The following is a 23,703-nucleotide window of genomic DNA, read 5'->3' as shown; positions in this document are numbered from 1 at the left end:
CGCTTTGCCAGAGTTTACCGGATAGTACAACAGCATGCCATACAGACTCACTGCCTCACTATGGCAGAAACCATGTTCAAATGTAACCTCAAGTAGTGTCCGTGTGGAGTTTGCACGTCTTCCCTGTGATCACATGTGCTTCCTCTGGGCTGCTCCAATTTCTCTCAGCTCCCGGAGACATGCAGGTTGGTGGATTAGATGGCCATTATAAATATCTATTGATTCTTGAAAGATCATCGTTAATGCCTCCGTAATCTCTCCAGCTATTTTTTTCAGAACCTGAGGGTGCATTCCAGCAGGTCCAGGGGATTTATCCACCCTCAGACCATTAAGCTTCCTGAGCACCTTCTCAGTCGTAATTTTCACTGCACATACTTCACTTCCCTGACACTCTTGAATATCCGATGTACTGTAGAAGTCTTCCACTGTGAAGACTGATGCAAAATACACATTGAGTTCCTCTGCCATCTCTGCATCTCTCATTACAATATCCCCAGTGTCATTTTGTATTGGTTCTATATCTACCCTCGCCTCTCTTTTACCTTTTATATACTTAAAAAAAGCTTTTAGTATCTTCTTTGATATTAGTCACTAGCTTCCCCTCATAATTCTTCCCAATGACCTTCTTCGTTTCCTTCGGCACATTTTTAAAAGCTTCCCAATCCTCTAACTTCCCACTAACTCTGGCTTCCTTGTATGCCCTCTCTTTTGCTTTTACTTTGGCTCTGACCACTTGTCAGCCATGGTAGTGTCCTTCTTCCCTTTGACAATTTCTTCGTATTTGGAACTTCCCCCATTTTTTGCAGAAATTCCAGCCATTGCTGCTCTGCTGTCCTTCCTGCAAATGTCCCTTTCCAGTCAACTTTGGCCAGTTCCCCTCACATGCCATTGTAATTTCCTTTATTGCACTGAAATACCGACAGATTGGATTTTATTTTTTCCATCTCAAATTTCAATGTGAACTCGATCATATTGTGATCACTGTTCCCTAAGGGTTCCTTAACCTTAAGCTCTCTTATCACCTCCAGATCATTGCACAACACCCAATCCAGCACAGCCGATCCCCTAGTGGGCTCAACAACAAACTGTTCTAAAAAGCCATCCCTAAGAAATTTTACAAATCTTTCTCTTGAGGTCCAGTACTGGCCTGGTTTTCCTAATCCACTTTCATGTTAAAATCCCCAACGATTATCATGACATTACCTTTCTGACACACCTTTTCTATCTCCTGCTGCAATTTGTAATCTACATCCCAGCTGCTGTTTGGAGGCCCATAAACAACTGCCATTAGGATCCTTTTACCCTTGCCATTTCTTAACTCAACCCATAGAGACTCTACACCTTCCGATCCTATGTCATCCCTTTCTAATGATTTAATATAATTTCTTATACACAGAGCCACACCACCCCCTCTGCCAACTAACCCATCTTTCTGATACACTGGAAATCCTTGAACATTCAGCTCCCAGTGGCAGCCATCCGTTAGCCAAGTTTCAGAGATGGCCACAATGTCATACTCGCTGATCTGTAGCTGAATTTAAAAATAATCCATTTTATTCCTTATGCTGCATGCATTCAAAAATAACACTTCCAGTCCAGTATTTGCTGCTTTCTGTTTTAACTGCACCATGCCTCTATTACCCTATTACTCATGCCACTGGCTGTGATTAAGCCTCTTCACCTGCCTGTTCTTTCTAAAATCTCTGTTGCACACTATCTTTGATGGATTTCTGTTTTCCCCTGAGATTACTACCCTAGAGCTCCTGCTTTTCAGCTTCCTACCTAACTCCCTGAATTCTCTCTTCAGGACCTCCTCCCTTTTTCTACCTATGTCCTTGGTACCAACGTGTACCAAGACCTTTGGCTGTTCACCCTCTCCCTTCAGAATACTCTGCACCCGATCTGAGACATCCCATACCCTGGAAACTGGGAGGCAACACACCATGTGGGTATCTCTATCAGGCTGAAAGAATCTCCTCTCTGTTCCCCTCACTATGGAATCCTCTATGACTACCACATTCCTCATCTTCCTCTTTCCCTTCTGCACCACAGAACCAGGCTCAGTGCCAGAGACCCGGTCGCCGTGGTCGTCCTCTGTCAGGTCATCTCCCTCAACTGCATCCAAAACGAGATAACGATTACTGAGGGAGTTGGCCACAGGGGTCAAGTCAAATTTATTTATATAGCACATTTAAAAACAACCCACGTTGACCAAAGTGCTGTACAGATCAGAGCAGATAGCTAAAATCACAAATACAAGAAACACAGACATAACCAACAAGACAAATGGCTTATAGACACAAAAGAAACACAAGGGCCTAGGCACAAACCAAAAATCAGCCTCATCAGGAGGGTTCAAACGCTAGTGAATAAAAGTAAGTTTTGAGCCTGGATTTAAAAGAGTCGATGGAGGGGACAGATCTGATAGGGAGGGGAATGCCGTTCCACAGTCTAGAGGCTACAATAGCAAAGGCGCGGTCACCCCTGAGCTTAAGTTTAGATCGCGAGACAGCCAGGAGCCCCAAGTCAGCTGACCTGAGGGACCTGGGAGTAGAATAAGGGGTTAGAAGGTCTGTGATATGGGGGGGGGGGCAGCCCATTTAGGGCTTTATAAACAAACAGGAGAACCTTAAAATCAATTATGAACCATACTGGCAGCCAGTGAAGGGAGGCCAGGATAGGAGTAATATGGTCCCTCTTCTGGGCACCTGTCAGAAGCCTGGCTACGGCATTCTGAACCAGCGCAGACAGGACAGGGATGACTAACTAATCCCAGTATACAGGGAGTTAGAGTAGTCCAAGCGGGAGGATATAAGGGCGTGGATGACTTTCTCGAGATCTTTGAAAGAGAGAAACTGCCTGATTTTGGCAATTGTACGAAGCTGGAAAACAACTGGCTTTTACTACTGCATTAACTTGCTTGTCAAACTTAAAGGTGGAATCAAATATCACACCAAGGGATTTAATATGGGGTTTGACAAGGGTGGACAGGTTACCAAGACTGTTGGTAATCACTTTGGAGTCGGGGGGCCAAATAGGACAACTTCAGACTTGCTTTCATTCAGCTGTAAGAAGTTTTGTGCCATCCAACACTTCATGTCGTCAAGGCAGTGCATGAGGCTGGCTAGATTTGACTGGTCGTTTGGTTTCAGGGGAAGATAAAGCTGTGTGTCGTCGGCATAACAGTGGAAAGAAATGTTGCATAGAGAAAAGAATGGGACCTAGGATGGAACCTTGTGGGACCTCGCAGGACAGACTAACTGGGGTAGAAGAAAATTTGTCTATGTTGACAGAAAAGCTTCTGTTTTTGAGGTAGGATATAAACCAGTCCAAGGCCTTCTCCCTGGATTGTCACCTTGCTGTGGTGGAGAAGCTTGTGTGGTCCTGAGATCCCAAGAGCGATGCCGTCTGGAGCTATGCTCCTGGTAGGGTCACCCTTGGCGGTAAGGTCGAGGGTGAGGTCCCTGACAAAGAACAATCCAACCAAGACCTCAATGGTGGAACAGGTGGACAAAGTTACTTCGCATTCAACGGCTGTGAAGGCGGATGAAGGCTGCATAAAATCCATCAGCTCCAATCGTCGTGGTTTCCATGCCACTGGAATCAGTTGGTTGATTTGTGAAGTACCGTGTGCTTCTTGGAGTGCAACATCAAGTACACGTTAAACAAATACATGCACAGGCATCTTCGCTCTGTGATAGATCAACGGAACGAAGACCATCATCCTCGACCTCGAGGGATAGCCATGACGATGATGACGAGTTCAAGGCAGTGCCATCAACACCAACCCCATATTGGAGATGGTCTATTAAAATAGCATGATCCACAGTATCGAATGCAGCGCTGAGGTCAAGAAGAATTAGGATGGCAGAGTTACCCGAGTCGGTAGGGAGGAGCATGGTAGACTCTGTGCTACAATAAGCCGTAAAACCTGATTTAAATCTTTCCAAGATGTTGTTTTGGTATAGGTGGGGCAGCAATTGACTGAGAATAACCTTTTTGAGAACCTTTGACAAGAATGGAAGTTTAGAAATAGGTCTGTAGTTACTAGGTAAGGTAGGATCTAAGTTGGGTTTTTTCAGGAGGGGCTGGACCACAGCACGTTTGAAGCAGGTTGGAATGGTACCAGTGGCCAGGGAGCTGTTGATAACAGAGAGGATGCTGGGACCAGCTATGTCAAAGACATCCTTCAGGAGGGCAGTGGGGACAATGTCAAGGGGGCAGGTTGTAGGTTTCATGGTGGACACAATCTTTGTAAGGAAGGGAAGCGTGATGGGTTGGAAGCAGTCCAGTTTAGATGAACAAACCAGTGAAACAGCTAGGTCACGGGTGGAGTGGAAATGTTCATTCTAATGTCCTCGACTTTGCTAATGAAGAATTTTAAAAATTCTTCACACTTAGCAGGGGACACTTCTAAGCTGATGCTAGGGACGGGACAAATGACAGAATTTATGGTACTGAATAAGACCTTGAGATTATGAGAGTTGTTAGAAATTAGGTCAGAAATGTGTTTTGCTCTTGCAAATTTAAATGCTTCCTGATATTTGTGAAAATTGTTTCTCAAAATTTCAAAATATTCTGCACTCCCTTCTCAGGGCTCTGGTGGTGTCATTAAGCCAAGGCAAACCTTTAGGCTTAGACATTTTCAATTTAAGGGAAGCAACAGTATTCAGAATAGAAGAGCAGGTGGTATTAAATAAGGAAGAGAGTTCCTCAGTGCTGAGATGGGGAGGAGAGGCCTCAATAGGCAAATGTTGGGAGCATCTCTGAGAGCCTCAGAGAACTTATTAGCAGTCGAAGAGTTAATATAGCGAGAACAACGTACAGGAAGATGAGATTTAATAGAGGAAAAAGGCAGAAATGCATCGAACATAACAGCACTATGATCCGACAGACAAGCATCAATTACTACCACATTGCAGATCAGAAAGCCAGGGTGCTCTCTACTGTCTGAGCTCTTCCCTTCACTTCCCTCTTACCTAACTCCTGTAGCCTCAGGGTGACTAACTCCCTGTAGCTCCTCTCTATCTCCTGTTTACTCTCCCTAATAAACTGTAGGTCATCAAGCCACTGCTCCAGATCCCTAACACGGTCCCTCAGGAGCTGCATCTCGGTGCACCTGGCGTAGATGTGGCCATCTGGGAGACTGGAAGATTCCCAGGATTCCCAGATCCGGACACCCAGAGCAAAATTCTAACCCTACCGACATGCTCTCTATTCCTCAAAAAAGTGCAAAGAAAAAATGAAAACGAAGTCCACCTACCCACTTACCTCGCCGTAGCCCGCTTTCGCCAAAGCCTGTCGCTTCTACTGTCGCCCCTGGCCTACTCCCGACAATGGCCACTTAGCTTATCTTTTATTTAGTTCATTGAGCTTAATTGCCGCAGCTGATAGGCCCTGCACAATGGACTAACGCCAGCGAAGCTCTCATTTTAAATAACCGCCTCTGACCTGTGAGAAGCACTTCGTCCAGCTTAGATGCTACCGCTGATAGGCCCTGCACAATGTATTCCCAGCAGGAGTTAAGGAAGACAAATCTGAGTGATGACTGGTGATGTTGTGACTGACGTAAGGACCACAGTTGCTTCACTGTTTGCTGCTGGAATCCCTGGCAGAGGCTCACATTGGGGAAGGCCTACTGCAAATGTACAGAAGCTCACTGCTATAATTTCCCAAATTACTGATCACTTTTGGTGACTGTCCTTCTTCTGAAGTTCAAGCATTGAAATACACTGAGTGATAGCAGTTACAACCCATCTTCTCTGCCTCAGCAGTCAAGGTGACTCTGAACATTCAACTGCTTGTCATTTTAATTCAATATCCTACTCCCCCCAACATCTCCCCCCCCCCGACATTAGAAGTCCCTTCAGCATTAGAAAATAAAAGTACTTCTAAATTCTCATGAAACTAGGAATCACTTACTAATATTCTCTCCATCATGTTTCTCCGGAACCTAAGAATGAAAATTAGAATAAGAAACATTTTAAATATTAAACAGTTCTAACATAAAAGAATTTCAACATCACAAAATACACACAGGGTAGTTATCAACATTCTGTATTTCTTAGATTAGATCTCAGTAAAGAAGCAGTCAATACCAGAGACACTGATTGAAGCATCTTCTACCTCAAGCAAATAAATTCTGCAAAACTTGAATCTACCTCTCATGGATTTCTGTCAAAAGGTAGCTGCCATTGTGAAGACAGATGAACTAGAACAGCAAGAAGAGTCTTTAATAATCAAAGATGACACTGAAGATCAGAAGGCAGCATCTTCAATAACAGCCTTCTTCCCACATGTGGACTTCTTGGAATATCTACTGCCATTTCCCTGAGCTGATCCATCGCTTTAGCTATAATATTTCTGATAAAACTCTCTCAAAAGGTGCTACCTGACCTGCTGAATATTTCCAGCATTTTCTATTTTATCTCTGATGTCCAATTTCCATGTTTTAACTTAATGAAATACTTTTTAAAAATGAGGACGGGAGAAAAAACTGCAGGGAACCCAGGCCCTCTAGTTTAACTTCAGTGAGGATTTGTTATCAATTTAACAATTCATCGAGGAAATCATTTACGAGTACAATTACATCTCTGGGTTAACAAGGCAATGCCAAATCAAACGTCCTGTACCCCTCTGTTGGATTCTGAGGTTTTAATCCAAGGTTTTTCAAAACTCAGGAAAGAGGGACAAAGCTTGTTACTTCAAGATCAGTTTATTAAGCATTAATGGAACAAAGAAAAATTGAAATAAACAGTGATAGAGGTCTACAAAATGAAGAGAGAGACAAAAGAACTAAGATAGTGATGCCTTGTAGCCAGCTATTTTTATACCCATATAGAATGAGAAAAATTCCATTTAAATTTGGAGATAAGAGTTAACCAATAAGAAAGCACTTATCCAAATTGTGCAGCACCAAGAGAATCTTCCAGAGTCATAACTGTGCTATACAAATATGACCACTGGGGACCAGTAAGTAATAGCTATATATACAATCTGTGACCATTATGAGGCATTTTAAACTGTTATGTGCATACAAGAACTACTTAAAATACAAGCAGATAATTAATTGCTAAACTGCCAGCACCTACCATGTATTAAATTGAATTGACTTAATTTCTTACATCCTTCACATACATGAGTAAAAATCTTTATGTTCCATCTCCATCTGAATGTGCACTGTACAATAGTATTACAGTAAGATGTACAACAGAACAGTCAATATCGCATAGAAATACAATTCTGTCAGTGTGAATTAATCAGTCTGATGGCCTGGTGGAAGAAGCTGTCCCGGAGCCTGTTGGTCCTGGCTTTAATGCTGTGGTTCTGTTTCTCAGATGGTAGTAGCTGGCACAGTTTGTGATTGGGGTGACTTGGGTCCCCAGTGATCCTTCAGGCCTTTTTTATGCACCTGTCTCTGTAAATGTCCTGAATAGTGAAGTTCACATCTACAGATGTGCTGGGCTGTCCGCACCACTCTCTGCAGAGTCCTGCGACTGAGGGAAGTACAGTTTCCATAACAGGCAGTGATGCAGCCAGTCAGGAGAATGCTCTCACTAATTGAAAATCAGGCTGTTAACTATTCATAGGAGTGACTTTTGGTTTAGGACGGGGTGTTGATTTTCTATTTTCTCCAAAAAATTATTTCCATAGCTTTTGTGCTTGGCCTAATTGATGGGCTTATCATGATTCAATAGTAATTAAGTAGAGTGATTTTATGTAAATTTTCTTATTTTAAATGAAGAGCATCTCCATTCAAGGTCAGGAATGAGGGATATCACACATGCTATCTATTTCTATACTAGAAATGTATTTTCAGAAAATTGTTTAAAATATACATTACCTTCAAAAATTGTGCATTTGCTAACACCGTTTTCAGGAGCTTTAGCTCTGGCCCCTGATTAATATTTTTGCAGTTGTAATCCATAAAGCACAGTCTATTAGTCACCATTCAATGATATGTAACAGACAATATCAACAACATCCTCTTGTTTAGTTTGACTCCACCCATTTGTTTGCATCCACTCTCAATGTCAAGTCAACATGCACCCAGTCTAGTTGTAAATTGTCACTAAAATGCAGAGCTCCAATCTCTTGCTTCAAGAGGAATGCATTTCTTTGTTTAACTTCTTCCTTGCTGCAATCTGCAAGGAGGCATGGGATCCAAAGGGACATTGCTTTGTGGATCCAGAATTGGCTCCCACAAAAGGCAGAGTGGTTGTAGACGGGTCATATTCTGCATGAAGGTCGGTGACCAGTGGTGTGCCTCAGAGATCTGTTATGGGACCCCATCTCTTCATGATTTTTATAAATAACCTGGATAAGGAAGTGGAGTGATGGATTAGTAAACTTGCTGATGACACAAAGGCTGAGTGTGTTGTGGATAGTGTGGAGGGCTGTCAGAGGTTACAACGGGACATTGATACAATGCAAAACTGGGCTGAGAAGTGGCAGATGGAGTTCAACCCAGATAAGTGTGAGGTGGTTCATTTTGGGAGGTCAGATATGATGCAGAATATAGTATTAATGGGAAGACTCTTGGCAGTGTGAAGGATGAGAGGGATCTTGGGGTCCAAGTCCATAGGACACTCAAAACTACTGTGCAGGTTGACTGTTTGGTTAAGAGGGCCTACGGTGTATTGGCCTTCATCAATCGTGGGATTGAGTTCAAGAGCCGAGAGGTAATGTTGCAGCTATATAGGACCCTGGTCAGACCCCACTTCAAGTACTGTGCTCAGTTCTGGTCACCTCACTATCGGAAGGATGTGGAAACTGTCAAGAGTGCAGAGGAGATTTACAAGGACGTTGCCTGGATTGGCGAGCACACTTTATGAGAATAGGTTGAGTGAACTTGGCCTCTTCTCCTTGGAACAACATAGGATGAGATGTGACCTGATAGAGGTGTATAAGATGATGAGAGACATTGATCATGTGGATAGTCAGAGGTTTTTTCCCAGGGTTGAAATGAGTAACACGAGAGGACACAGTTTTAAGGTGCTTGGAAGGTGGTACAGAGGAGATGTCAGGAGTAGGTTTTTTTTTAAACGCAGAGAGTGGTGAATGTGTGGAATGGGCTGCCGGCAACAGTGGGGGATGCGGATACAATAGAGTCTTTTAAGAGTCTCCTGGACAAGTACAAACGTTTGTACATGGAACTTAAAAAAAGAGGGCGATGGGTAACCTGAGGTAATTTCTGAAGTAAGTACAGGTTTGGCACAGCATTGTGGGCTGAAGGGCCTGTATTGTGCTGTAGGTTTTCTATATTTCTATGTTTCTGATCTCATAAATCCCCTAAATTCAGTATAAATGTTGTAGGATCCATAAACAACAGTATAATTCTCAGTTAGGACATTACTGCCAGGCCTGTCTGGGTTGAACCCGGGTCTCCATCAAGGCAATCCGGAACTCAACACGGTACCCAAGGGGCTATGAGAGAAATGAAGCCAGGTGCAGATATCACCCAGCAGGCCAGAATGAATATTCAGACAGGTACTTTACTAGATATTTTAACTTTCCAGCACAAATACACCATAAATTCAATAACCCAAATCGGAAGGCCAGGCAGTGGTTCAATAGGGGAACATGAGGGGAAACTTCTTTACTCAGAGGGCTGTGAGAGTGTGGAATGAGCTGCCAGTGTAAGTGGTGCGTGCAAACTCGATTTCAATGTTCATGAGAAGTTTGGATAGGTTCATGATAGTCAGGGTATGGAGGGCTATGGTCTGGGGGCAGGTCAATGGGAGTGGGCAGTTTAAATGTTTCAGCACAGACTAGATGGGCCAAAGGGCCTGGTTCAGTGCTGTACTTTTCTATGACTCTATAACAAAAACAGGAGTCAAAATGGAGCAGGTGTGCAATTGAAAAAAACCACAACAGATAGAATCCAAAGTTCTAAAATAAAACATGTCCAAAATACAAAAATAGCAAGACAAGGGCAAAAAACACTCAAACGGTATACGGCACTGGATTATAAGACAGGCACGCGATCAAGCGTTAACTCAAAGAATGAGCAAAGAACAACACCATTCACACAGCTTAAGTGTTCACAAATACTAGGCACAGGTGTAGTCAATTACCACACAAGTCACACAGCAAGGCTCAAAGTTTAGAAACCAGAAGCACACTGAAGGCCTCTAGTGGCCAACAATGTGGTGGATTCCAAAGTCCTGATAATAACCAGAACGGGAACTCAATAAATCTTGGAAATGTGAAACTCCTTCAGGAACCCATCTCAATCTCATTAAAATTCATAACGAAACTCTGTTGACAATTTTGTCAACCCATTGCTATTACTAGAACATGGCCTCTCAGACATATACTCCCCTAATTTTACAGCACATGGAATTCGATATGTAAAGCCACTATAGCTGTCGAGATAGGAACAGTAAAATCAGAGGAAAGGTCAATAGCAAGAGAGAATTCAGTGGTGTCATCTAAAAAGGTTAACTTGTCGTTGAATCACAAGCATGCAAAAGTTCAAATTACAATAGGAGGACATTTGGTTAATCAGACAATGTCCACTGAAGAAGAGACATTACAACTAAACTTACTTCCCAACTGTTGGGTTATAGTCTAATGACATAAAGTGCTGCTTTAGATTTTTACTAAATGTGTTGGAGGTTTCTTGCCTTTTCAGGTAATATTCCAGTTCCCCACTATTGTGGGTGAAATTATTTCCTCAATACCCTTCAAATCCTTCTCCTAATAGATTAAATGCATGCCTCCTAATTATTAATCTTCTTGGAAGCATCTTTTGCTGTCCTCAATTCCCAGTAATATATCGGCATGCCCACGTAAAGAGATGGCCTGAAACTACTGTTTCCTTTCTTGTTTCTCTAAGCATCTTAGGGTACACATGATCTATGATGATATTTCACATTCATCATTTATAAATGTTATTGTTATGCTCCTCTTTTGATAAAGTCAATACCAGTCATTAACATAGGACAATGCCCTTGCCTTCTCCTTCCTCAAACAGAGCACCACTTTATGCTCCAATAGAATTATCTTGTCCTTTGTAAACTGATTACAAGTACAGTGCCTTATGACAAATATTCATCCCTCAACTCTTTGCTCATAACAATGAGTACTACAACCAGGGATTTAGATCAATTTAACTGAGAATTTTAATTTGTAAGTTACAAGCTCCTTTTTTTCCCCCACAGTACAGCCCAAAAAATAAGGAAAATAGTCAAACATGAAAAGCCAAAAATTCAAAAACTAAAATGTCAGGAGTTCAAAAGTATTAGACCATAAGACAAAGGAGCAGTAGTCGGCCATTCAGCCCATCAAGTCTGCTCCGCCATTTCATCATGAACTGATCCAATCTCCCCTTTAGACCCATTCCCCACCTTCTCCCCATAACCTTTGATGCCCTGACTACTAGATACCTAACAATCTCTGCCTTAAATACATCCAATGACTTGGCCTCCACTGCCGCCCATGGCAACAAATTCCATAGATTCACCACCATCTGGCTAAAAGCATGTTTTCGCATCATTGTTCTGAATGGGTGCCCTGCAATCCTCAAGTCATGTCCTCTCGTACTAGACTCCCCCACCATGGGAAATAACTTTGCCACATCCACTCTGTCCATGCCTTTCAACATTCGAAATGTTTCTATGAGGTCCCCCCCCCCCCCCCCCATTCTTCTAAACTCCAAGGAGTACAGTCCAAGAGCAGTTCCTCATATGTTAACCTTCTCGTTCCCGGAATCATTCTAGTGAATCTTCTCTGAATCCTCTCCAATGTCAGCACATCCTTTCTTTTGCAGCCTTTTGCAGCCCAAAACTGCACACAGTATTCCAAGTGAGGTCTTACCAGTGCCTTATAAAGCCTCAACATCACATCCCTGCTCCTATACTCTATTCCTCTAGAAATGAATGCCAACATTGCATTCGCCTTCTTCACCACCGACTCAACCTGGAGATTAACCTTAAGAGGACCTGCATGAGGACTCCCAAGTCCCATTGCATCTCAGAACTTTGAATTCTCTCCCCATTTAAATAATAGTCTGCCCGTTTATTTCTTCTACCAAAGTGCATGACTGTATACTTTCCGACATTGTGATGCATTTGCCACTTCTTTGCCATTCCCCCAATCTATCCAAGTCTCTCTGCAGACTCTCTGACTCCTCAGCACTACCAGCCCCTCCACCTATCTTTGTATCATCAGCAAACTTAGCCACAAAGCCATCTATTCCATAATCCAAATCGTTGATATTCAACATAAAAAGAAGCGGCCCCAACATGGTCCCCTGTGGAACACCACTGGTAACCGGCAGCCAACCAGAATGGGATCCCTTTATTAACACTCTCTGTTTCCTGCCAATTAACCAACGCTCTATCCACGTATGTAACTTTCCTGTAATTCCATGGGCTCTTATCTTATTTAGCAGCGTCATGTGTGGCACCTTGTCAAAGGCCTTCTGAAAATCCAAATACACAACATCCACTGCATCTCCCTTGTCTAGCCTACTTGTAATTCCCTCAAAAAATTGCACTAGGTTTGTCAGGCAGGATTTTCCTTTAAGGAACCCATGCTGAGTTCTGCCTATCTTGTCATATGCCTCCAGATACTCCGTAACCTCATCCTTGACAATCGACTCCAACAACTTCCTAACCACCGATGTCAAGCTAAAAGGTTTATAATTTCCTTTTTGCTTCCTTGCCCCCTTCTGAAATAGCAGAGTGACATTTGCAATCTTCCAGTCCTCTGGAACCAGGCCAGAATCTATCGACTTTTGAAAGATCGTTGCTAATGCCTCCACAATCTCCACTGCTACTTCCTTCAGAACACGAGGGTGCTTTCCATCTGGTCCAGGAGATTTATCTACCCTTAGACTATTCAGCTTCCTGAGTACTTTCTCTGTTGTAATTGTGACTGCGCATATTTCTCTTCCCTGACACTCTTGAATGTCTGGTATATTGCTGATGTCTTCCTCAGTGATCCCCCTTTGCTCAGTATTTAGTTGAACCATATCAAACAGCTATTACTGCCAGTAGTCTTTTTGGATAGGTCTCTATCAGCTTTGCACAACATGCTGGAGCAAGATCAGCCCATTCCTCCTTGCAAAATTCCTCAACCCATGCCAAGTTAGTTGGAGAGTGGCAATGGACACCAATTTTGAGGTCTTGCCAGAGATGTTGGATCAGGTTAAGGTCAGGACTCCGACCAGACCACTCAGGGACATCAATTTTCAAAATTTGAAGCAACTCCAAGGTTGCTCGGTCAGTGTGCTTTGGTCGTTGTCCTGCTAAAATGCAAACTTCCTCCCCAGTTTAAGCTTTCTGGCAGAGGCTAGCAGGTTTTTATCCAGGATCTCTCTGTATTTAGCAGCATTCATCTTTCCGTCAATCCTGAGCAGATTTCCAGTCCCTGCTGCTGAAAAGCATCCCATAGCATGATGCTATCACCACCATACTTTACAGTAGGGATGGTGTTACTTGGCTAATGTGCAGTATTAGATTTATGCCACATGCACCACTTAATGTTGAGGCCAAAAAATTCCACTTTAATCTCATCTGACCACAAGACCTTCTTCCACATCTCTACAGTATATTTAAAGTGACACTTTGTAAACTCTTCACAGACAAGTATATGCTTTTTCTTTTAGCCAGGGCTTCTTCCTTGCCCCTCTTCCATAAATACCCCTTTTGTGCAAGGCCTTAGAGACGGTGAAGCCATGAACATCATCTCCAGTTACAGCCACTGACACCTGCAGCTCACTCAGAGTGACCTGACATCATAGTGGCCTCTCTTACAAGTGCCATTCTTCTCTGACGACTGAGTTCAGAGGGGAGGCCTGACCTAAGCAATTACAAAAGGGATTAACACTTCTTGCAGCCTAACAATTTTGGATTTTAATTTTTGGTAAATTGTTGACAAGTAATGGAATTGTTTTGACTTGACATGGTGCACCATATTTTGTTTATTAGCTCAAAAGAATTCCATTTCAATATATTTTAAAGCTAGAAATTAAGACCGTAAAATGTGAAACTATTTGTGGGGGGGGGGGGGGTGGGGGCTGGCTGAATACTTTTTCAAGGCACTGCATTGTTTCAGTTTTAATTGCCAATAATGTTTTCAAATAGTCTCTTTTCTCTGCTAATTTGCTTTATATTATCAGGTTCTATATTTGTCTTGGTCTTTGCAGGACCAAGATCTGATCAACTGACATAAATTTCCTTTTTTGAAATTATTCCTGTGTTGAATGCTCCTCAATAGCCAGTGGTTGTTAGGAAAGGGTGGTTACATTTTGAAATCTCCACCTATTTTTTGTGAGAACATACCTGCTTTGGACCCTCCACTGTCTCTGCAGGGCAGGGTGGAGATACGTCTCTACCACAGGAGGTACAAGGAGCTCCTTCCCTCCACTTGCCTGCAGGTCACCCTTGGGCAAGGTGTAGCACCTGCTTAGCCCCCCGATCAGGGTCACATGAAGCCATGGGAGTAGCTGGTGCATATCACATATCCTGGTTATGCGAGCACTGATGTCAGGCAGACAATCTCTGAAGAGTCTGGGGTCACCCGTCTTGTAAGGACACTGCCCAGAAGAAGGCAATGGCAAACTACTTCTGTAGAAAAATTTGCCAAGAACAATCATGGTCATGGAAAGAGAATGATCGCCCACGTCATACGACATGGCACATTACGAACAGGCAAACTGTCTCTGTATGAGTCTCATTGGCCTGAAATTGACTTAACTTCAAACAACCTTTCTAAATAGAACTATTTAGAAATTATAAAATAATCTTATTCCAAGTATTACCTTTTCTGTTATTCCAACCAAATTCTTTGGATCCAAAGTAAAGGATTCTTCTGAAGGGATTTTGATGTTAAGTTTAATTTCTTCATTTTTGTATGGAACTCTTGTATTTGCAGCAATTGTTTTTAACACTAGGTAGAAGAGAAAACCCATTATCATACTGCTATTAGTATTAATTTGGGAATTCCAACAATATCTCATACTTTTACAAAAAGTAGACTACCTCTTTAGGTCTGTGTTATGACTTGTATCAATTATATCCTCCTTACCAGTTTGAAAACATTTTTGATCAGTAGTAAAAGCCAAATTTATTATGTGCATTTTTAATTCTGTTACAGGTGGGTTGAATTTTTAAAAAGAGTAAAGGAACAAGGAAAATCCATTTTGTCTATCCAATCATTTCCACTTTTACAAATTAAGTGTATAGATCTATTGCAACTCTCAAAAAAAACCCCAAACTAACAAATTTCTCTGGAGTGTTATAAGAACACAAATTCAGAATTTGGAGCAAATAAAACTGTTGGAAGAACTCAACAGGTGCAGAAAGTAACTGTGAAGTAAAAGTGATGGTTGAAATTTGGGATTGAACCCCTGCAGTACAGAGGAGAGAAAGCCAGTGGATGGAAATGAGAGGGGTGGGTGGTGAGACAGAGGTTGGTAGGCAACGGTAGAACCTGATAAGGGAGAAATGACAGGATGATGAAACCAGGTTGGGGGTGTTGTGTCTGTGCAAAACTACATAGCAATTAAATAAAAACATGCACCCGGGAGATGGCTTTAACTGGTCTATTCACATTGCAGCGAAATGTGAGAGAGAGAAAAAAAACACAAATACATGTGTCACCAACAGCGCATGTGCTGACAACAGATCAATACATAGTGCTAAGGGGGGGGGGGGTGTTATCGCTCTAAAAGAAATAGATCCATACATTACACTTCTTCCCCCTTTAAATTAATGGAACATAAAACTGTATATGTTCAAAACATTCAATTTCCCTTTCATAAACCCATATTTCAAATAAACATGCTTTCACAATAATGGTCCATAACTAGCTTTCACAGTTCTAAGGATTTAGTCTTTTGGGTGGCATTTGTTTCTTTCAGGATAGTGTCTCTGGACCTGTGGACTGGCATCAGGTTTGGCAAGTGTCTTGTCAACGATAACGTTCTTGACATGTCGCTGGACCTGTGGACTGGCGTCAGGTTTGGTAGGTGTCTTGACTAAGACAATGTTCTTGATTTTCGGTGTCACATTGCTGTCAATGACATCATCACTGAGAGGTAAGTTGGGTGACTGTAATGTGTCCATCTTGTTAGATGCAGTCAACTCAGGTGTGTTCTTCGGTTGAGCATCTAGTATCTGGTCTACATGATGTCTCCATATCTGATCTCCAACATCCACTGTGCACATCAGTGGTCCAGTTCTTGTAGCTATCCTACCAGGTGTCCACTTGTCTTCTCAGTAACCACATGTGAGGGTTTCCCGTCCAATCTCGAAGCTCCTTGCTGCTTTATTTGGCAACTGGTTGAACTGTTTATTCTGTACTTCCCTCCGTAGATCTGGTTTCAGAAGGTCTACGTGAGATCTCAGATTCCAGCTCATGAACAGCATTGCAGGTGTTTGATGTCATCACATGAACAGAATCTGATGCATAAAAATGAAGTTGTCCATCTTGTGCTGTAGAGAAATGTCCTCCTTGTCAGTCGCTTTAATGGACTTCTTGAAGGTTTGGATAACCCTTTCAGCTGACCCATTCGTCAGCAGCTGACTTGAAATGTCTGATGCCATTTTTCTTCATGAACAGTCGGAATTCTTCTGACTTGTATTGTAGTTCGTTGCCACTCACAATTTGTTTTAGTAAGCTGTTTCTGGCGAAGATAGTCCTCAGAGCACAAACAGTCTTTTCTGATGTGGTCGTCTTCTTTGGTACAACCTCCGGCCACTTTGGCTGAGCATCCACAGTAAACAGAAACATGGAGCCCAGCAAAGCCAATATGTACTCTTTGATATGGTGCTAAAGGCCACTCCCATGGGTGTAACGGTGCCTGTGGGGCTGCAGTTTGAACTTTTTAGTATCTGGAACAGCTTTTGGTCAAGTTTTCGATCTGTTTATCTATTCCCTTCTCAAACACCTTCTGATTAGATCAAGCTGCTCTGACGGCCTCTGCTTAGTGCTACCACTTAGGCTGCAGTTGCCTGTTGATGCCACATGGAGACCTTTGCATGCCAGTGTAGTTGGATTTTTCTCAACCATTCACGTCCAAAAAACAACAGCCCTCCAGTTTTCAATACCTAAAGCTGTAACTGCTGTTTTTGGCCTCCATACATGACATTTACCTTCAGCTGCTTTTGGGAGATACTTTTTTGCCTGTGTAGGTCTTTAGCATCACTAAAGTCTTCTCTGATAGTATCTTAGAAGCAGTCCGTTGTAGTCAGCCTTTCAAATTATAGACAAAACTGACCCTGTGTCAGGTTCCATTTTCAGTTTTACTCCATATATATCTGTTGTAATCTGCTTCAGTAATACTATGCAATTCTAGGCACGACTGCTCACCTTTGTCAGACTCTACGTTGTCTGTTTCACATTCGGTCACTTTATGGATTTGTTTCGTTTTGGGTGTGAAACTTCAGTGTGGATTTTTTTCTTTGGTTGTGCTTCTGTCTGACTTGCACACTCTCTCTGTGTGACCTTGTCTGTGACACTTTCTGCACTCTTCTTCCCTGAACCAACAGTTATTTGCATTGTGGGAGGATTTGCAACATTGAATACATTTTGGGGTTTTTGCACCATTCAGGGATATCTTGTGCATTTGACATTCTAACCTGCTTTTCTGTAGCTCCATTGCATCCTTTGCTGCAGCCTCCAACAACACTGCACATTCTTAGGTTAAGTCTCTTTTGGACAGTAGCCTCTTTTGAGTGCTTTGACTATGCATGTCACATAAAAACCTGTCCTTTAATGCATAAGAAAGTCCTTATCTAAAGTCACAGTATGGGAAGGTTTGCACAGTTCTGCAATGTATTCAGAAATGCTTTCATCTTTTGACTGGCTCCTTTTGAAAATCTGAATCTCTCATCTATTACCAACAGTTAGGGCTCAAGTGTTTTGTATACTGGTGATTGTAACAATTTCTTTGAAAGTCTTGCTTGCTGGCTTTTCAGGGGTTACTACGATGCATAAGAGACTGTCCATTGTTGGGGTCTTTAAGCTAAGAAGTGTAAGGGCTTCCATTTGCTCCTCCACGTCGTTCACTTTACAATACAGTTCCACTCCCTCGATATCCAACTCCCAGCCTTCATTAGCGCTATTAAATTCAGCACATCTTTCAGCGTGTGCTACGCTGTATTCACACCTTTCTTAGCTAGCTGTCAGTGCAATTCGTGATATTTTCTGAAATTCAGGTTTGTACTCATCACTAATCAGTTGTGGCTGTGCAGAACTACATGTCAATTAATTTAATAAATAAAAGCATGTACATGGGGTGGAAGGGGGAGAGAGAGAGAAGGAGAACAATGTGCATGCACAGACAGCAGATCAATGCACAGTGCTAAGGGGGGGGGGGGGGCATGTCATTGCTCAATGAGAAATAGATTCCACCATGACAGTGGGAGGTGGATTTAAGAAAGGTAAGCCAAAGTAGAAGAAACCCAGTTAGATAGGTACATGGGTGTCATGCAATCCAAACAAAGTGGGGTGGGTGATGAGTTTAAGTAATGAAGGGGGAGGGGGATTAAAAAGGTAAGCAAAGGAAAAGAACCTGGGTGGAGTGATGGATGTGGAAAAGGGACACGGGGACATTGGTCACATGAAATAAGAAAATTTAGTTTTCATACCTTTGGGCTAAAGGCTTCCAAAGTGGAATATGAGGTGCTATTTTTCTACTTAGCATTTGGCTTCATCCTAGCAGAAGTCGGCGTGAGAATGGGGAGTTGCAAAGGGGAGTGAGAAACGGCTGCTTCAGAGGGAATACAAGGATCTGCAGAATAGACAGCCGATCAATGCTTTATCTTCTCAATGTTGAGGAAGTCACACTGAGAGCACCAAATGCTACAAACCAGGTTGGAAGAGGCGCATCTGAATCTCCCCCTCATCTGATAGAGTTGTTTAAGTCCCTGCATCGAACTGAGGGTGTCACCAGTGCTGTACCAGATCTAATGAAGTAGATGACCAAGGAGCAGATGCAAAGTCCAAGGCAAAGTTCTTGTATGTATAAATCCCTGAGATTCATCTTCCCACAGACAGCCATGAAACTAAGAAATACCATGCAACCCCTTCAACGAAAATATCAAACACCCAACATGTAAAAAATGAACAAGTCACACAAACAGTGAAAAATGAGCAAATAATATCCAACATCAAATCACGGGGTCCTTGAAACAGTCTAGGAATGTTCCCTTTAATTCAGGAATGTTAAGTTTAGTTCCGAATGTTCCTCTGTGTGTTCAAGAAATCTCATCATATCAGTGGCTGATTTAAGAGACAAGCACTAGAGCAAATTAGCAGATGTGCCAGCTCATATTACTGTTTGGAATGGACATGGCTGGATCCTGCTTAAACTTACTGGGATTTGTATGTGTACGTGATAGAAACTGTGGTAATTTTCCATCAGAACTTGGGTCAAATGCAGGAAATTGGGACTAGCTAAGTTGGCATGCACTTGATAGCCGAAGGGCATGTGTACACATTGTGTTGCTCTATGATTCTAGGATCACAGCAAACCAAAAAAAAAATCAGACCCTAAGATACAGGAGCAGAATTAGGCCATTTGGCCCATCTGGTCTGCTCCACCATTTCATCATGGCTGATCCATTTCCCTCTCAACCCCAATCTCCTGCCTTCTCTCTGTATCCCTTCATGCCCTGACTAATCAAGAATCTATCAACCTCTGCCTTAAATATACCTCCACAGCTACCTGTGGCAACTAATTCCACAGTCACCTCTCTCTGGCTAAAGAACTTCCTCCTAATCTCCATTCTAAATGGACGTCCCTCTATTCTGAGGCAGTGTTCTCCGGTTTTAGACTCCCGCACCACAGGAAACATCCTCTCCACATCCACTCCATGGAGGCCTTTCAACATTGAATAGGTCTGAACTAGTTCATTCTTCTGCATTCCAGTGGGTAGAGGCCCAGGGCCAACAAACATTCCTCATATGATAAGCCTTTCAATCAGGGAATCATTGTTGGGATTTGGGCAAGAAGAGAGGATCTTTTGAACATTTTATAAATTTCTGGACTGTCTACTCAATAGGATACTTAACATGCATGTCTGTAGCTGCTACTTTATTCTTCATTGTTATTTTCTACCTCAAATCACGGGGTAATGAATTGACATGCATGAACAGAGTGCAAAACAAACTTCTCACTGTATCTCGACATTTGTGACAATATAATAAATCACAACCCAACAACTTTCTCACTCCAACTTTCTGCGTTCCTACGGTGAACGTATAATTAGATCGAATTTAGTTACTAAAGTAACCTTTTGATATGTATATTTTAATAAATACAACGAACAGATGGCATTGTGTAAATCGAGATGACAAGATTAATATTCACCGTCTGCTGTTGTCTTCGTCAGGAGAACGAGGACCTGCCGGAAGCCGAGACTCCGCAGTTCACATTTGGTGTGTAACTGGTGCGCCAGCTTGTGGAAGTGATTGTCCAGAATCCGTTCCACGTGCCTAATGTGAACATTTTCCTCCCAGCTCACAATTAGAAACGATCTGCCGTCTGGAAATGAAACCGCCATCTTCTTGGAAGTCTGCACACGGGATTCCTGCAGCCGTCTTCTCGAAAGGAAAAGTGGAACTTCTATCAACACCTTGTAATTCCAAAACCAACGCGAGATCTTCTGATGCTGGAAATCCGACAGCTTGAATCTTCACACGAATTAGGAGAATTTTTAACACGAGGATGATGACTCTGGTGCCCCCTTTCTCTGTCACTTCTTTGCAGTATGCGTTTTCTTATTCTGATCGACAGTGAAAATTTTAATATAACGCACATAAACAGCTCTCGTTACCGTTGACAGTTGACCGACGCTGCAGGTCTGAATCTATTCTCGGTAACTGTCACAAGCGGGCGATTATTGTGTCATGGAAAGTGTGTGACCAATTCCTCCTCGAGGACCTGGTTTCGCACGCATTTTGTCTGAGGAGAAATATAATCAAGAACAGGATTTTTTTCTTCAAAGTAGCAAGTTTTCCAATTAAGGCACAAGTCAACGAATAAGAAACGAGCTGGAAATCAATTTTTCTACCCAGTGGCTCTTTCTCTGGTATGGAGAAAGATTAGATAATTTTACTGGCTGACAATATTGTTTCACTAGGAGCACCTGCCACCATATTTACATCATCGCAGTTAGTTTAAATTTATTTATTTTTCTCTACTGTTGGCAAACTAGCTCTTTGGCTATGATTCTAAGAGGAGAGGGAAACAAAACAAAAATTAGACCATAAGATACAGGATCAGAATTAGGCCATTTGGTCCATCGAATCTCCTCCACCATCTCATCATGGCTGATCCATTTCCCTCTCAGCCCCAATCTCCTGTCTTCTCCCCATATCCTGTCATGCCCTGACTAATCAACAATCTATCAACCTCTGCCTTAAGTATAACCATGTTTATACTTAATGTTTCCTGTTAAATTGCGGTTATTAATTTGCCCATTAGAACTTGTAGTGCATGTGCCCAGGGCTGGAAAAAAATAATATCATAAGGGAAGTACTGTGCCCAGTCCCAGATTCTCATCGGGAAGACGTTCACTGGGTGTCTTGTTCAATACAGGACAATTTGCAGCCCTGTACTGACCAAGATGAACATACACCAGCTATCATTGAAATCACTCCTACAAGGTTACACATTGTATCAGAAGAATAGGAAGGTATGCAGAGGGGGTGCCACGGCTCTGCTGGTAAAGAATGAAATCAAATAATTAGAGAGATTTGATATAGAATTGGAAGATGTTGAATCCTTGTGGGTTGAGTTAAGAAACTGCAAGGGTTAAAAGACCCTGATGGCAGTTATATACAGGCCTCCAAACAGTAGCTGGGGTGTGGACTACAGATTACAATGGGAAATAGAAATGGTGTGTAAAAAGGGCAATGTTATTATAGTCATGGGAGATTTTAAACTTGCAGGTAGATTGGGAAAATAAGGTTGGTAATGCATCCCAAGTGAATACCTACGAGATGGCTTTTTAGAGCAGTTTGTCATTGAGCCTACTAGGGGATCAGCTAAATTGGATCAAGTGTTATGTAATTGAATTGACTATATTCCTTACATCCTTCACATACATGAGGAATAAAAGTCAAGTTACATTTCTGTCTAAATGTGCAATATCTATTCATAGTAATTTATAATAAATATAACAGTCAATGTAACATAGAAATACACTCAAATCAGTGTGAGTTCATCAGTCTGATGGGCTGGTGGAAGAAGCTGTCCTGGATTTTATGCTGCAGTACCGTTTCCCGGATGGTAGCAACTGGAATGGATTGTGGTTGGGTGACTCAAGTCCCCAATGATCCTACAGGCCCTTTTTACACACCTGTCTTTGTAAATGTCCTGAATCATGGGAAGTTCACAACTATAGATGCCCTGGGCTGTCTGCACCACTGTCTGCAGAGTCCTGCAATTAAGGGAGGTAGAGTTTCCATACAAGGCAGTGATGCAGCCAGTCAGGATGCTCTCAATTGTGCCCCTGTAGAAAGATTTCAGGTTCTAGGAGCCCATACCAAACTTCCTCAACCGTCTGAAGTGAAAGAGGCACTGTTGTGCCCTTTTCACCACTCAGCTGGTGTGTACAGACCACGTGAGGTCCTCAGTGATGTGGATGCCGAGGAACTTGAAGCTGTTTACCCTCTCAAATCCAGATCCATTGATGTCAATAGGGGTTAGCCTCTCTGCATTCCTCCTGTAATCCACAACCAGCTCCTTTGTTTTTGTGACATTGAGGGAAAGGTTGTTTTCTTGACACCACTGTGTCAGAGAGATGACTTCTTCCCTGTAGGCCACCTCCTTATTGTTTGAGATTAGGCTAATCAATGTAGTGTCATCTGCAAATTTAATTAACAGATTAGAGCTGCGGGTGACAACATAGTCATGGGTGTACAGGGAGTAAAGGAGGGGAACTTAGTACACAGCCTTAGGGGCTCCTGTATTGAGAGTCAGGGTGTTGGAGGCAAGGGAGCCCACTCTTACCACCTGCTGGTGATCTGACAGGAAGTTCAGGATCCAGCTGTACGAGGCAGGGTCAAGGCCAAGGTCTCTGAACTTCTCGTTGAGCATAGAGGTAATTATAGCGTTGAATGCTGAACTGTAGTCCAAGAACAGCATTCTCACATAAGCATTCTTCTTCTCCAAATGTGTAAGGACAGTTTGTAGAGCAGTGGCTATTGTGTTGTCCGTCGATCGGCTGCGTCCGTAGGCAAATTGAAGGGGGTCTAGTTTGGGTGGTAGCAAGCCTCAGGTGTAATTCTTGACCAGCCTCTCAAAGCATTTGCTTATTATTGAGGTGAGTGCTGCAGGACACCAGTCGTTCAGGCATGTTGCCTTGGTCTTTTTTGGTACAGGTACAATGGTGAATAATTTGAAGCAGGAGGGACTCTACACTGGGAGAGGGAGAGATTAAAAATGTCAGTAAACACACTTTCCAGTTCTGCTGCACAAATCCTGAGTACTCGCCCTGGGAATGAACTGCAGGTGATTAGAGAGCTTAAGCTAAAGGAGCCCTTTACAACAAAGCAAAAAATAGCAGGATGATGCAGGATTGGGAAGCTTTTAAAAACCCACAGAAAGCGATTAAAAGGATCATTAAGAGGGAATAGATGAAATATGAAAGCCAGCTAGCAAACAATATCAAGGTGGATAGAAAAAAGCCGTTTCAAGTATATAAAAAATAAAAGAGAGATGAGAGTGGATATAAGACTGCT

General features: G+C 42.5%; 1 protein-coding gene across 1 annotated transcript in view; it reads right to left on the bottom strand.

Moving 5' to 3' along the window:
* parp9 (poly(ADP-ribose) polymerase family member 9) overlaps positions 1–23,703 on the bottom strand; it is a 59,631-nt gene that overhangs the window by 28,309 nt on the left and 7,619 nt on the right. Inside the window, exons 2-4 of the mRNA XM_073047554.1 lie at positions 20,327–20,920; positions 14,771–14,898; positions 5,923–5,953 (exon numbers count right to left, since the gene is read on the bottom strand). Coding sequence (XP_072903655.1) covers positions 5,923–5,953; positions 14,771–14,898; positions 20,327–20,519 — 352 coding nt within the window. The 5' untranslated portion in view covers positions 20,520–20,920. The remainder of the gene's footprint in view (positions 1–5,922; positions 5,954–14,770; positions 14,899–20,326; positions 20,921–23,703) is intronic.

This window comes from Hemitrygon akajei, chromosome 5, assembly GCF_048418815.1.
Source record: "Hemitrygon akajei chromosome 5, sHemAka1.3, whole genome shotgun sequence".
NCBI lineage: Eukaryota > Metazoa > Chordata > Chondrichthyes > Myliobatiformes > Dasyatidae > Hemitrygon > Hemitrygon akajei.
Note: the sequence above shows the minus strand (reverse complement) of the source record. Positions and strands in the feature narration are given on the sequence as shown.